This window comes from Mercenaria mercenaria, chromosome 7 (genome assembly GCF_021730395.1).
Source record: "Mercenaria mercenaria strain notata chromosome 7, MADL_Memer_1, whole genome shotgun sequence".
Taxonomy (NCBI): Eukaryota; Metazoa; Mollusca; class Bivalvia; order Venerida; family Veneridae; genus Mercenaria; species Mercenaria mercenaria.
The window spans coordinates 8,837,848-8,853,317 of NC_069367.1; the positions used below are offsets into that span (position 1 = coordinate 8,837,848).

A 15,470-nucleotide genomic window follows, 5' to 3' on the forward strand; every position below is an offset into this window, starting at 1 on the left:
TCCAATTTGATGCCAATTTAAACGATAGTATCGACGACTTTCATTTCTATAAAGGTATTATTCAGTTTAGAATTTTCAGTTTCTTATCAAGTATTTTGGAAAATTATACACATGATTCATTTTATATCAAATATTCCCACCGGAATTCATTCCCGTCGAAAATATTTCCCATGGGAATATTTTAAAAGTCTTCCCATCGGAAATATTTCCCATAGGAAATGATTCCCATAGGAATGTCCTCCCATGGCCAAAATATGGGAACGGTTTCCCATGGGAAAATCTGTAAAATGATAAAATGACAAATAACTTTTTCCAAAGTCATGTTATGGTGTACCTAGTGTAAAATAAGTTTAAAAGATAATGATTTATCATTTTAAGAAACAAATATATTTCCCATGGGAAATTCCCATGGGAAATCCACTTTCCCATGGGAAATTTATCATATGTTCTTCCCATGGGAAAGTTATTTTCCCATGGGAAAGTGTATTTCCCATGGGAAAACACCGCATTCCTATGGGAAAATAGCATTTCCCATGGGAAAGTTAAGTTTTTAATGTTGACTGCTGCTTTGTTGGTGGTATAAAATCAAATTAAAAAGTATGGCGTGCATGAGAATTTGAAGTACTTTACTTTTGCGAAAGAATTTTTAAGATAGCATGTTCAGAAGTACTTGCTGTTTTTGCCACATATTGGCGTGGCAAATTAAAATTGGCGGCCATTATAATGTGAAAACTGATTTACCGAATTGACCATACTATCCAATGATAATTCTACATTCACGTACCTGACTGGGAGGCCACTTCCTGGACAGAGCTACCCGTTGAGGCTGCCATGTATCCTAGGAGAGTGTAAACGACTAAACCGTTATAAAATGACGTGAATGCTGCACTCATGACGCACATTATGGATGGCCTGAAAGGTATCAAACTACTACAGTTCGTGGGTAGAGCAACATAATCCTGATATAAACCTGACATTTGAAAGCAGAGAAATAGGTGTAAGGGATTTTTCCACTTTATAATGAAATATCCCATTGTACTTTTTTTTATCCCATGTGATATTATCTTTTTCAATTACTCACACAGGATCTTATTGAAAAAAATCCTGTCGGAAGTATTCAGCAAAATCCAAAGGGAGTTGATGACAATAGATTTAAAAGAAGATTAAAAATGATATATTATCAATATCAACAGTGTCGCAGTGCTTCAACTCTGTCAGATTAATTGTACTATACTTTTCTTTTACGTACTCAAATATCGACCGATTATTAAGAAATTCCATGATGAATACAGAAGCTAAGCACTAAACATCTTACCTGGGAATATTTTATGTATTTCAGTCTAAACCGTCCGGAATAAAAGGCATTTAAAACGTTTTAGAGGGACCGATTTTGAGTAACTGATCACAAATATACGTTACCAGAAAGATTTCTGATGGAATGGGTTGTAACTTGACATTGTGATGAGTCCTCCCCAGGATGGACCAAGAGAAAAGTACACTTGTATTGCTGCGTCTAGCCAGACCTTAAATCAGAAAGACACAGAAATTGGCAACCTTTGCTTTCGATGCACAATCTAGCATGTAATATTATGATCCATTTATTGACCTTACTTTGTACGAATTTGTTTTGACTGTAAACTAACCTTATCAAATTAGAGTCTAGATTAGCGAAATATTGTGAAAATATATTTAGTATATTATATGATTTCTAAGGCGTAAAAAATGTTTGTTTCCAGTAACCCGACCTATCCTAAATTTTTGGCCCGACCCTATATGTTTTTATGGCCTTGGAGAAATGTTTTTTTTCAACTTTTTAACAAAAAGTTGCAAAACTGCATTTTTAAACATGGCCCGTGATGTTAGAAATCAAGTTACTGATGCTATAATCAAGGCAAACCCCCCTTATTTGTATTCATTTTTGACGCAAAAATAATTTCCGAACTACCTACCCTAATTATTTTGAGCATGTTACCGAAAAGAAACATTTTTACGCCTAATTACTATTTATAGATATGCATATTTTGAATTTGAATTTCATTTCCATTAAAAGAAGGAAACCAATCAAATATTAAAGGTCTGTTATATGAAAGTAAAACGAAAAAATATTTACGATACCTGTGCTGTGAGCAATTTAGAAAAATCAGGTTTTAGAAATGTGATAATTCCATCCAAAGCGCCATCTAGCGTCAGTCCCTTGATAAGCATTATGGTTATGAAGATATACGGAGCTGTTGCCGTCACGTAAACTACCTGTGGTGTTAAAGGCAGTAAAAGATTTAGAACTATGTACTGAAAGAAGGATGTGAAACAACATTTTGAAAACTACTTTTGGAAGCATTGTATAAAAAAAGATCATAAATACAAGAATAAATTGTCACGTAAAGGATAACCATGCAATATTACGGATTTAACAATATACGAGTGAAACATATGTACTAGCAATGAAAACTCGAATACAAAAGGCTCTGGGAAAAGCACGCACGTTTCATTTGGGTAGACTGTTCATGTTAATATGTTAACAAGTATGTATTCCGTCATATAAAATGTAACTTTATATACTGTCTCAGAGCCTCCAAAAAGGTTTCAATTACATATAATTAAAAATACAACGAACTTAAAATGTTCTTGTATCATGTTTACAGTCGAGTGACAAAACGTTGGATACCTTTCCTAGTGATTTTACACCCTTGATTACCGCAGCAACAGTGAGGCCCCACGATAGAAACAGACAAATGAGAAGATGGAGTTGAACATTTCCCATATTGTCCAAACCATCTGATCGCCTTATCACTCGGTACCTTCAAAATTATTAAAATAGAGTTAAACCTGCGCTAAAGACAAGCCCTGAAAAAAGACCAGTATTATAAAACATGATATAAAGCCAATATTTTATCTTCCCTATTAAAACACATAGTGCAAATCTACCTGTGTCTAGAGATCACCCGTCTATAAAGACCAATTGGCTTACTTGAAGGATGGTTTTTACAGTCTTGTTTGATTCTACTAGTATGTTGATGCATAATCGGCATTTAATTAGGTGATAAAAGGCCATTATTTTAGTCTTTTTAGCCCAATTTGTTTCTATCCAACAGTTTTTCTCATCAAGCAGTTAATTCTATCTATTTTTCTTGCACATACTTAAAACGAAATGAACATGAATATATAAATGGAAAAATATGATACGATGAATGATATAAAATATACATAGCACAACTTTTATATTTTTATTATATATGGTAGTTTACAACCGACGCTACACGTAAAATGTGATGTTGTATTATATCTGCGTTCGAAAAATGCAGAACTGCATATCGAAATTACGTCAACACACGGAAATTGCCGAGTGTTATTACGGGTCCACTACCTTAATATTTAAATATAGAAAAGTACTTAATTCAAGACAGTGTTCCAGAAATTACAATCGGCATGCAAATTGCATATTCTATGTATCCTATTTCGGAATTCCTTTGTTTTTACGGTAAGCCACGTTTACTTTGAGCCATATTCACGTCCAAAGAAAGCCGATTGCTTAAATAGAGTACGTAATCACGCGGAATTTTGTTTGTTTGTTTTGTTTTGGGTTTAACGCCGTTTTTCAACAGTATTTCAGTCATGTAACGGCGGGCAGTTAACCTAACCAGTGTTCCTGGATTCTGTACCAGTACAAACCTGTTCTCCGCAAGTAACTGCCAACTTCCCCAAATGAATCAGAGGTGGAGGACTAATGATTTCAGACACAATGTCGTCTATCAAACAGTCACGGAGAACATACGTCCCGCCCGAGGATCGAACTCACGACCCCGCGATCCCAAGACCGACGCTCTACCTACTGAAATTACCGAGTGTTGTTACATGTCTACTGCATTAAACAAAATTGTATGGGCATACACATGTATTGTTCGTTTTAAGAATCAATGGCAAAACTGAGAAAAATTGGCGTCTTTTTCTCTTAACCAGTTGACTATTTCAGCCACGGGCGGCGGACACCTTAGTAAAACCATCGACATTCTGTAAGCCATGTAGATAGCTTCCTAACACGAGCAATACATCTCAGGCGGCGTTTCGATCCAATTGTGTTGGTAGCAAGTGATTTGGGGTGAAAGAAAGTAACCATTCTGTTAATATATAAATTAATAGCTCACTCCCAGAACTCGTATGCTGACGACTGTTGTTTCAGTACTGTTGCTGTTGTGTTGAAAAAATGTCCTGAATTGTTGTAGAATTCAGATGACATATTGTAACTGGGGGCAATTGAAACATTGTTATCCATATCCGTACTGGAGATCGAATAGTTTGTATTTACAGATGTGCCAGTCCACAGCTCCGAAATACCTAAAAAAATTCAGCATGGCTCTAACCCTCGTATACATATAATACCAAATGTGTCTAAGAAAATATCTTACATCTATTATTTATGAATTTTGAATAGATGAAGAGATACCAAAGGGGCGTGTGTGTGTGGGTGGGTGGGGGGCGACAAGGGACAGAATACTCCTGTTCAGTTTAATGACAAATTGTTAAATCCACCTCTTACATTTGACTTTTATCCGCTTTTGACATAGCGATTAAAACGTTCATTTAATCTAAATCATTATAGTATTTGTCGACTTCGAATATCTGTTAGAACTGAAAGCTGACAGCAATTAGTGACAGAACAGGGGAGGTAATGTAAAAACGCAAAGTTATTTCTTAACAAAATGCTGAAAATATGTCTGGAGATTTAATATATCACCTCAATAAAAACATAGAAATTGTGTTAAAGATAAATTTTCTGTTGATATTGCTAATACGTATTTTCTGACGGACTCCATCGGACATTACTGAAATTTAAAGGAAAAACTTAAGAACATACCTATGCAACTATTTGTATTCCATTTGTTATCACATGTGCTCCAAGGTAACACCGGAAAGAATGAGTTGTACAGAAAATACAGAATCCAGGCCATGGTGAGCATATAGTACCACGTGACAGTGACGGATAAAATCAGTTGCAACAGACCTATTCCTGGAAAAGTGACATAGACAATATTACGGATCAATTGATAACACATTTTGGTAAACAACTCAAAGAAATTATAGCAATGGCAAAGAGTATATGGTAAAATCTTCTCTTTTTAAATAGAAAACATTTGTATATATATCTTTTCATATTAAGAATTAATTGAGGTAAACGTTACATCTGCACTGTCAATTTAACAAAAGCAGAAGTACTTACCATTTTTAAGATAATCTGTCAGTTACTTTGATCAATATAAATGTAACTATTTGATATGGGTGAACCAAAAAGCTGACAATATAGTATAAGTACAATTGATTTTGTCATGTCACCCATATCAAATAAATGCGTCTAATCTATCAACTTTTGTTTATTTTATCACTTCTGAAATAAACGTTCGCACGTGTGTCAGTGCGTGTGCACAGCCACTCGCCTGCCAGGTTATTCTGAATTATTCTCATACAATCACTGAGGAAAAATTAGCTCAACTGCATACATATTCAAGGTCTAGCTGGGACCCCGGTTTTGCTAAATACCCATTATTTAGCTACTGGTACATAATTGCCGGTAAGCTGCAGCTAAGACGGGATATGTTTATTGAATTGATGGGGTGGGAGGAGTGGAGCTTTAATCAAAATGAACCCGTAAATATGAGAAAAGCTAAAGAAATCACATTTTTTACTGTTTTGGATGTACGTTTAAAATGCATTTCCACAGCCTGATTTTGTCCATTAATAGCTGTCAGAGCTGAGAAGCGGGTATTATATCTAACAGCGTTATTGTGTTATTTGCTTGCAAATAAGAGTACAAATTGATAAAACAGGGGAAAACTAAGCTCTAGCTAGAAGAACTTGTTATTAATAACTTTAAGCCTGCTGACGGGTAAGTGTTTCTGCCTTTGCAGCAAGTGCAGACCAAGCCTGTACATCCATTCAGGCCTATCTTGATCTGCGTTGTTCTGTCAGTAAATTTTCAGTGAACCCTCCTTCGAACAGAAAATGCTGCTGCCCATATTGCATGATAGACCAGTCTATTTTGGAAATTAGAAGGTAAAATCATAACATTTTTGGATGAAAACTGAAGTGACACACCTAACCAAAAATGTCATAAAACCTTGAAAACTGATTTTACCAAGCTGAAACTTGGTATTTTATCCGTAATATTTCGTCCTCTCAGTGCAGAAAGCGATTAACTGCATTTGGCATAAAGAAGCAGTTCACCATTTTTCGCACTGAGATGGAACTTTGTTAGCAGTTATAGGATATATTTGTACCTTTACAATGTTCTTACCTTTCAGCAGTGGACAAAACTCAAAAGCAAGTCCAGCACTCTTTCCACTGAACTGTCCCAGACAAACTTCTAGGTAATAGAGTGGACCTCCAGACGTGATCATAAATAGGAAAAACGGTATCAGAAATGCCCCACCACCATTGCGGCTGAAAGTATGTATTGGTTAAATAATCTATAAATAATCTATAAATAATAAATCACAGATGCATATTATTATGCCCTTTTCTCGTTATTCTGAACCCCATAACTGGCATTTCAGCTCTTGTCAATAATATATTTTAGTTTAGTTTTAGTAGTTTACATATGATTCTCCATATTTAAACATTAAAAAATACCCATGAACTAAAACCCTTAAGATTACTGTCAATGAAAAATCCTAGGCTTTCAGGTGATGACCCTCATCCTCTGCAACAGCAATAAAATCTGTAAAAACTCCTTTGGAAGCATAGCATGCAACCAGTACTCGGTTTTATTGAGTCTGTTCATGAGAGGTAATGACATGTGAAACATCTCTCATGCTTTCTCGCTGAACCGAGACTTTAGTCTAGTTCTCAAAAACTAAGGATTTATTTTTTTTGAAAAAGTTTTTTTTTGCGAGTATGGGATAGGTGTGTGTGTGTGTGTGTGTGTGTGAGAGAGAGAGAGAGAGAGAGAGAGAGAGAGAGAGAGAGGGGAGTGGTGGAGAGAGAGAGAGAGAGAGAGAGAGAGAGAGAGAGTTTCGAGTGGATCGTGTAAGGGTATCCAAATTTTGTTGTTATCGTTTTTGAAATCATCGTAATGTTTAAATTTCATGCATGACTTATACATCTGCATTTTGATAGGTTTTTGATAAATGTGTCTACCCATACATTGCGAATGTGTCAGGTTTTATCAAATAATCATTGATATATATATTTCACACGAAAGCAAAACATTAGAAAACGTTAACAACATCAGTTTTTTTTGCAATTGAAAAACTGTTTTGGTATTTCGGTATTTCGGATCTTGATGTAGATTGATAGATTAAATTGCACATCGACATTGACATTAATGTTATATTAAATGCAAGCTTTTTCATTTTACTTGAGACCACGGGTGGCCAAGTATTTTGTTCTCCATTTGCATGCTTGAATACCAATGTTTTAATTGGGGCCTCTATGGCCGGGTGGTTAATGTCGCTAACTTTGAATCACTTGCACCTCAATGATGTGGGTTCGAGCCTCACTCGGGGCGTTGAATTTTTTCATACGAAGAAACTATCCAGCTGGCTTACGAAAGGTCGTTGGTTCTACTCAGGTGTCAGCCCGTGATAAAATAATGCAAGGAGGAGCACCTTGGGAAAAAACTAAATGAAATATTGTCAATAGGACCAGCTTTTATCAATAAATTGTTTCTTTGTAAACAATATTTGATTTAAAATGAAGAAAAACATCGAAGGTGTTACCATTGCCCATTCCTTGGCGGTGCCAACAATGTTCCATTTGTCATCGCAGTCTGTTCTATGCGTGTATGCATGTGTGCGTCTGTGTTTCTATTTAAGGCGAGCCTATTTAGCGATATGTTGCTCTGGCTGTATTTGCCGTGACTTATGCTTGCAAGGAATCTACCCTTACCATTTACAAGATAATTGCAGGGACAAATAAATCTATTTCAAAAACGAATTTGATAAATCTAATGCAGATGATATTGTTAAACTAAGAACTTGAAATAGCCGGCTAACTCCCTTTAGGCTTTACATTTTATTGCATTTTTTCACACTTTAAGCTTTTTCATTTTCCCAGTGTCAGCAAATCACTGCTTTGAATACTAGTATATTATTTCTTTTTTTTTGAGGTCCCTTTCGGGTAACCCCGTTTCTTTTCTATATCCATTTACATACACACAGGTACACATTTACATTTTGAAAGTATAGTGTCATAATATTGACATTTACATTGTAAACATTTTCATTTTAAAATATATTGTATTCTAGTATTTCACATAAATATGATTATGCAAAGTAGATAAAGCTAAATGTACTGTGCACATTTTAGTAAAATTGCTTACGAGGGGCCTTCAATAAATACCCGGAAAAGTGCTCTCAATTCTTTATATATCATCAAAAATAAATGAAAATGCTACAAAATGTAGACTAGGGAATACTGAGTTGATATTCAAAATTAGATTGTCTTTGGATAAATCATAAGTAAATGCGAGTCCCCATGGCAACGTCATGTGACGTCATCCGGCCCAGTTTTGTCTCTTTTTCTATTTTACATGCGCTAAAACTTTACTTGCCACATACCTATTTTTCAAGCTACCTTTTCTTAAATTGGGTGAATACTGATATGAAAAGTAAGCGTTACGCCAATAATGTCAAATTATAAAAGTGACATCATTAAAATATTTAGCAGGCATATTGAGTTGGTCGTCGCTTGAAAATCAGTGTTGAACGGAGATGTGAGATAACATTTTGTGTTTTGAATCGAAAATCAAGGAAAGAGACAAATGCTATCCTGAAAAAGGTTTAAGGGACAATGCCCTGAAGAAAACAAAATTTTATTAGTGGGACGTGAAGTTTAAAAGTGGTCAGGAGAATATTGCTGACGACTTGTGTTACAGACATGAAAAATAACGTTCAGTCACATTTAATAAATTAAAGAGCTCCTTGATAGGGCATCAGTTCAGTGTCCAGTTTCTTCGATACGACAGGAAAATCATATGAACAGTATTTATTTATTCTTAGGAAGGTGTATAAATGCATTTATTGGTGATAAACATTGAATCAATGGTAATCACGAGTTGTATTGATTAATTGAGTGTGCTATGACAGCATCATAATGACGTTGGGCCGCTTTTGAGGTGATGGCGTTGCCTAGGATACGACAAATAAATATTTTGCATGTTCTGAAATCTGTAATTTAGGTATTTGCATTCAGTATGTTCATATCCGTCATATTTTCAAGTTTTAGCAAAATGAGACCAGAAATAAAAAAATGAGAGCACTTTTCCGGATATTTATTGAACACACCTCGTACTTTTCGTCTGAACCACAAATAAAAGAGAGACAACGGTAATATACTGAGGAAATAACATCACTAAATTTTGGTCAGGTTGAAAAATGTCATTCTTTTAAGATAAAAAATAGGGAGAGAAAGGAAAACTGTTTGATCGCTTTCTTATGGTAAACTATGATATGCTAGGAACTGAAAACAGACGAGACCATTTCAGATTGTATTTTTGCTAACTTATTTTTACTAGTGCATTTTCTTTTTCTACTATTATTGAGAAAAAAAATGAAGTGTTCAAATGTTAAAATTGTTTTCCTATATTTCATTCTGAATATAAAAATTTGCAAAGAATTATAATTATGTTCACAACATCATTATTTCTTCTGTTGTCAAATATGCCAAAACAAATATCTTTGTAACTTAAACAATAGTTTAAGCCTTTAGACTTTAAAAAACTGATAAGCTGGGACCATACATTTTGTTCATGTGGGCATTCCCAAAAAAGTGTTAAACACTGTCTATATACATGATACAAAAGTCAGAGAAAGTTGATGGTACTAGTTTACATGTAAAGATATATTTATTGGTTGGTATTAAACCCTTTAAAAATCTGTATTGGAAATTTCTCAATAGTGTATCAATTGTTGTTGAATATGGAATGCTGTATAGCTGTTTCAAATTTTAACTGTCATTTATAAAAATTTTGTTCCATTTATTTTCATATTTACTATTTCCTATCTTTGTATTCTTTATCTATATATTATATAACAACTGATTTGTTTTACAGTTCTTTATCCTTCGCAATAATGATTCTTCTTCGAGTTCTGAAAAAAATCTTAATTGAGTTTAACAAGTTTTGCTTCAGTTTTTTCTTCCTCTTTTTTCTTAAAGATGATGTATTTAGTTGTTACATTTCTTATGTTTCCCTTTATCAATTCCCATAGAGTGTTAGGATTAGCTACAATATTATATCTTTTATTGTCTGAAATACTGTTTTTTTATAACACTTTGGTAGTTATCCTTTAGTAAAATGTTATTATTTACTTTAAAGTATCCTGGGCCAAATTTCAAGTTTGAAAAATTAATGTTTAAATAGACTAATGCATGGTCTGTTTTATAACCAGGTGTTATTTCACAAGTTTTAACATTAAAAAAAATCAAAAAAAATCCGATATTAGAAAGGTGGGATTGTACTGGAATGCCATGTATATTCTGATTTCTTTTCATGTGTACGCCTCCTTATATCTATTAGATTCAATTGCTGTTTTATATTGCTGAGTTTATGCCTACATTTAGTATGAATATCTAATCTACCATTCTGTTTGTCTTTTTCTATGTTCATAACTGCATTAAAATCACCAGCTATAATAAAATTCTTATCATTATTTCTTATAAAAATTTGAGTTGTATGAAACAGCAACATCATCAGTATTTGGACCGTTTATATTTAAAAGTGTAAACTCTCTATCATCGATGTTTATATCTATTGCTATTAAACGGCCTTTTACTATTTCAGTTTGATATATCACTATATATATTTTACTGGCATTAAAAGTATGGCAACACCCTCTTTATTCGACTTATTACCACTAAAACAGGCTTTTCCGCCCAATTTAGATGTCCATCTGTGAATGTTATTATCAATTAGGTGTGTCTCTCGTAGCAGACATATTGAGTTGTTTTTTCTTTCAGCCATTTGAATACTTGTTTCCTTTCCTGTGTGTTAACAAGACGGCTTACGTTTAATGAGCATATTGTAGTTTCCATACAATTTTAAAGAACATGATCGAAATGGTGGAAAGAGGAAGCGATCTCTAACAATATAATAAGATTTAGATACATTTTGAAATTAATATGGAAAAAGGTGTAAAGGCTGTATCTATCAGTTTTGCAACATTTTGCAAGACACTAATAAGGATGAATTATAAGTATTGTAACAAGAACAATCTAGCAATGAATGTCAGAATCTGATTGAACAGAATTTTTAAATGCTTTTATGTTAGTCAACAAGGGGACTTTGGATAAGCCCCTTGCACTGAGGGGAAGAATAATATGTGTTTCAAATTATAGGGATCTTTGAACATTGATAATGATAGAAGAATAACTAGGAGTTGTTAAGGGTTCTGCCATCTCAACAGACATTGAACGTTCCTAAAGGTCCATCATAAGTGCTAAGATGGACAAAAAGTTTTTATGCTGCAGTTATCACTCAAGATTTTACGGTACAACACATCCTATCTATATTTAGAACAAGATGCCCGTGGGCAACATGTCGAGTCCTCAAGCTGTCATAAGGACTATGAGTTGCACAAGACACATTAAGTCCGCATAAAAATCCTTACCAGTAGAGATAGGTCATAATACACCTCAAAATTAGATGTAACATGCATGTTGTACTACAAAAAAGGTGGTCTTGATTTTTCCCTATGACCAGGAAACTTTTTTACTATATAAGCTATTTATAGTAACAACAAAGAGAAGTAATTCTATGTTCTTGTGCATGACACTCCGTCTCATGCTGATGAGTTAAATCAAAACCCGTCTATGCATGAAAAAGTAATGTTTCGGACAAAATCATTCTTGTATCTGACCTCTGACCTCTATGAGTGACCGTGTCCTTAGACCTAGGAACCTGGTTCTTGCACATGACACTCCGTCTTATAATGTTAAACATTCATGCCAAGTTACACCAAAATCCCACCATGCATTAAGAAAAAATGCTCCGGACAAACTTCAATTTGACATTTGACCTCCGACTGTGACCATGACATTTGAGATAGGAACATGGGGTTGGCGCATTACACTCCTTCTCATTGAGGTTAACATTCATGCCAAAATATAAACAAGATTGGTCCATGCATGTTAAAGTTATGGTCCGGACAAAATCAGACGGACGCACGAACGGACAAACACCGAACCGCCAAAAGTGGCAACTAAGTCGAGCTCACCTCTAGCGAGCTCGACAAAAAGTAGTATGCACGTACACAACTTTTGCTTATGTTTAACACAATTTTCTTAAATTATTAAGTTTAAACATATTCAATATCCATCAAAATCCCAACATGCAATAAGAAAAAGTGCTAAGGACAAACTTCAATTTGACCTTTGACCTCCGGCTGTGACATTGACCTTTGAAATGGGAACATGGGCTGTCTTTCACGACAAATCACTGTTTTGGATACTAGTATATTATTTCTTACAAAAAAAGACTAGTAGTGTGCGTTATTTTGCAACTGATTCACTATTTACTACACAAGTATTACGTCATAGGGTCAAATGTCATAGCGGCGTGTTAGAAAAGAAAACAACACAAAAAAACAAACATTTGGTAGTCGTCCCCAAGGATGTCGATAATTGTCGTCAAGGATGATGTTAATAATAATCCTTGATATCGTGTTAGAATCAAATTAATAATCTCAGCAGTGATTATGTCAAATCAGTTTCATTCAGATGCATATTATTACATCACTTGTACTGCACCCATTGGGATATATTATATTATTGTAGGATATAGTCCAACTGGTGGTACTTTTTATGGCGGATGTGTTCGGGCGGCATGCCATGAGAGGTGAGATGAGATCGGGGTAGGTACATCTGAAAAGTTGCGGGTAATCTGTTTTCATTATGAGTTTCAAACGTGATGTTTCTCTTTTATTTCATTGTTAGAACATTTGCTCATCACGAAGTATTTCAATTTTGTACTAGTATACCCGAGGTGAAGTAATGTAGAGAGGCCTTTTAAATGATGACATAGGTTGTAGCGTAATTATTACAATGTATTCTTTAAGAATTAAATGCTACTTTTGTGCGTTTATACTGGTTTTACCGACCTTGGGACGTCTTGCAGATCCATGAATCGCGCTAGCGATTATTGGACGATTTGCAAGAAGTCACAATGTGATTTATACCTGTAAAAACTCGCAAAAATAGCAGTCAATTCTTATATTTACATTTTTACCGTAGCTTGCAACCAAAGATAAATGGTTTGTTTCCTATAAGAATGAGAAAATCAAAATAAATGTCAGAATATCGATCTTTTCAACAGCTAAATACAACAGCCGAAACGACCCGCCCACGTTCAATTGTCATTCGCCTTCCGACAACAATGCAGTTCTTGATTTTTCTTCGAAATATCGTTATATACATTGTTAAATTACACAATCGTGTCGACTCAATTTTAGTCTTTCCCGTCAGAAAAATAAGTTAAAGCTTTGAAATTTTAGACCCAAACTGTGACAGAATTTTTCAGAAAAACACCATTACGTTCATGTTTTTTTTGTGAATGACGTCAGACTGCGCGTGCAATCTCGTGGAAAGGGCCGCCCTTGATATTATTACACCAATGCTGTTTATACGAAAATAAAGGCTGTTTATATTCCATGCGAAATGTATGGTGTTGAGGTCACATCTTTAAAAATTAGAATTGATCTTTGGAATTAAGTTTAGTTGACGTCACTTCGATATTTATGGTACGAAAATGAAATAAATAGTAATGACTTTGTAGTATCAAAACAACTTTAGACAGTGTCAAATAAATTTTTTATCTGTTAGTTTCTCTATTATAATGAAAAAAAATCTGAATAGTATCTAGTCTTACGTACCTACACAAGTAAGGAAATCTCCAAACGCTCCCTAAGCCAACTGTATAGCCCATTATCGCAAGAAAGAACTCACATTTATTACCCCATAGACCGCGATTGTCTTCTTCAATAGCCACAGAGTTGTCATTCTTTTCTAAATCTGCATCAAACACCTCCCTACATTCAGTTACGTTAGATTTGTTTCCACATCCTTCAGTCTTCTTTTTCATCAGAGCTTCTTTCTCTTCAAACCCTGTGTCATTCCCGAAATACAACGTCTTGTGGTATACATCATTGTGTAAATTAGTGTCTGTCTCCTGTAAATATCTATTTTTTGTGTTATGCACAGGCTTCACGTGCTTTGACGTATCCATCTTGCATACAATTATTAATTTTCTGTCAGCTGGTTTTCTGTTCCTTTTTCTGCTACAGTGCCCTGAGTAATAAGAAAAAGTTTCTAGTTACTTGTTCAGAAATTATTTTTCTTTGTTTTACTGATAATTCCAAAACAACTTAGACATAGAACTGTTTCGCCCAAAGCCACTTATTGTCAAGTAAATCGTGTGACACTGTATAAAATAGGGTTTTCGATCAGCAATGAGAATTTAAACATAATTCAAATTCTATAGCAAATATAACGCATCGATACTTGCGTATTCATCAACTTTCTTTCCATTCCACTTAACATACTGTGAACATGCTTTATGCATGAACAACAAAATAATAAAAAGCTTATTTCCTTTCCGTTAACTCATCTTTGATAATATCTATACTTTTCAATTATGAAGAAAATGTAATAATAAAAAATAGCACATTTTTAAGTGATATGTTTTGAATCATATATTCAAATCTTCAATATTGACAATGTTTTAACTATCTGCTTTAATATTCAAATATTTTACTTATAGAAGGCTTTAGGCCGAAATGTTTTGTTTTTAAATTTTCTTAAAGATACATGATAGCGAATTTGTTTCACATTAAAAATTTTGTATGTAAAATTTAACCTGAATATTGAACAATAACAACGGAAAAGTCGACGGTTTAAAATCAGCAAATTATTTTCATATCAGTATTTTTACATTTAGGGCAAATCATTTGACAAGCAAGTCAACAAACTATTTCTATTATAAAACTTTTTCAATAATTGCAAAGTGCTGACAATATCTAAAAACTTAACCTATATTTCTATTCCTGATTTTCTATTTTGGATATATATATTTTCCCTAAATAAATTGGTTATCAGGCTTTTTAACAAACACTGTTGTCTCGAATATGATTATTTGAAATAGTCATCTAACTCTGTCATACTTGATAATGTTACGGTAACACGCAACCTCGATCATGGTGTTTAAAACATTTAAAGGCTCATAATGCAGTAAAACATGTGATAAAACAGATTTTTTGTCTTCGGACCTCAGACAAACAGTTTTGACTATTGACCAGCAAGAAATATATACTATGGACCGGCGCTTTGTAAGGAGACGTGTAATAAATTGTTATGTTAATCAAATTAAATCTATTTTGGGAAGAATAGTTTAACTACACTTGATCTGTACAGAATAATTAACATTTTTGTTTTGTAATCAAATATTTGGTATTACTCTGTTGGGAAATAGATATACGGAAATGTTAATT

General features: G+C 34.0%; 1 protein-coding gene across 3 annotated transcripts in view; it reads right to left on the reverse strand.

Moving 5' to 3' along the window:
* LOC123555016 (sodium- and chloride-dependent betaine transporter-like) overlaps nucleotides 1–15,470 on the reverse strand; it is a 57,769-nt gene that overhangs the window by 29,445 nt on the left and 12,854 nt on the right. For 2 of the 3 annotated variants that reach the window (XM_053547501.1, XM_045345527.2), the window contains 7 exons: nucleotides 6,287–6,432; nucleotides 4,853–5,005; nucleotides 4,143–4,332; nucleotides 2,666–2,798; nucleotides 2,116–2,250; nucleotides 1,420–1,523; nucleotides 785–912 (listed from right to left, as the gene is read on the reverse strand). In XM_053547501.1, coding sequence (XP_053403476.1) covers nucleotides 785–912; nucleotides 1,420–1,523; nucleotides 2,116–2,250; nucleotides 2,666–2,798; nucleotides 4,143–4,332; nucleotides 4,853–5,005; nucleotides 6,287–6,432 — 989 coding nt within the window. Of the gene's footprint in view, nucleotides 1–784; nucleotides 913–1,419; nucleotides 1,524–2,115; nucleotides 2,251–2,665; nucleotides 2,799–4,142; nucleotides 4,333–4,852; nucleotides 5,006–6,286; nucleotides 6,433–13,856; nucleotides 14,501–15,470 lie in introns of those variants that run through there. The other variant, XM_045345525.2, reaches the window with a different exon arrangement.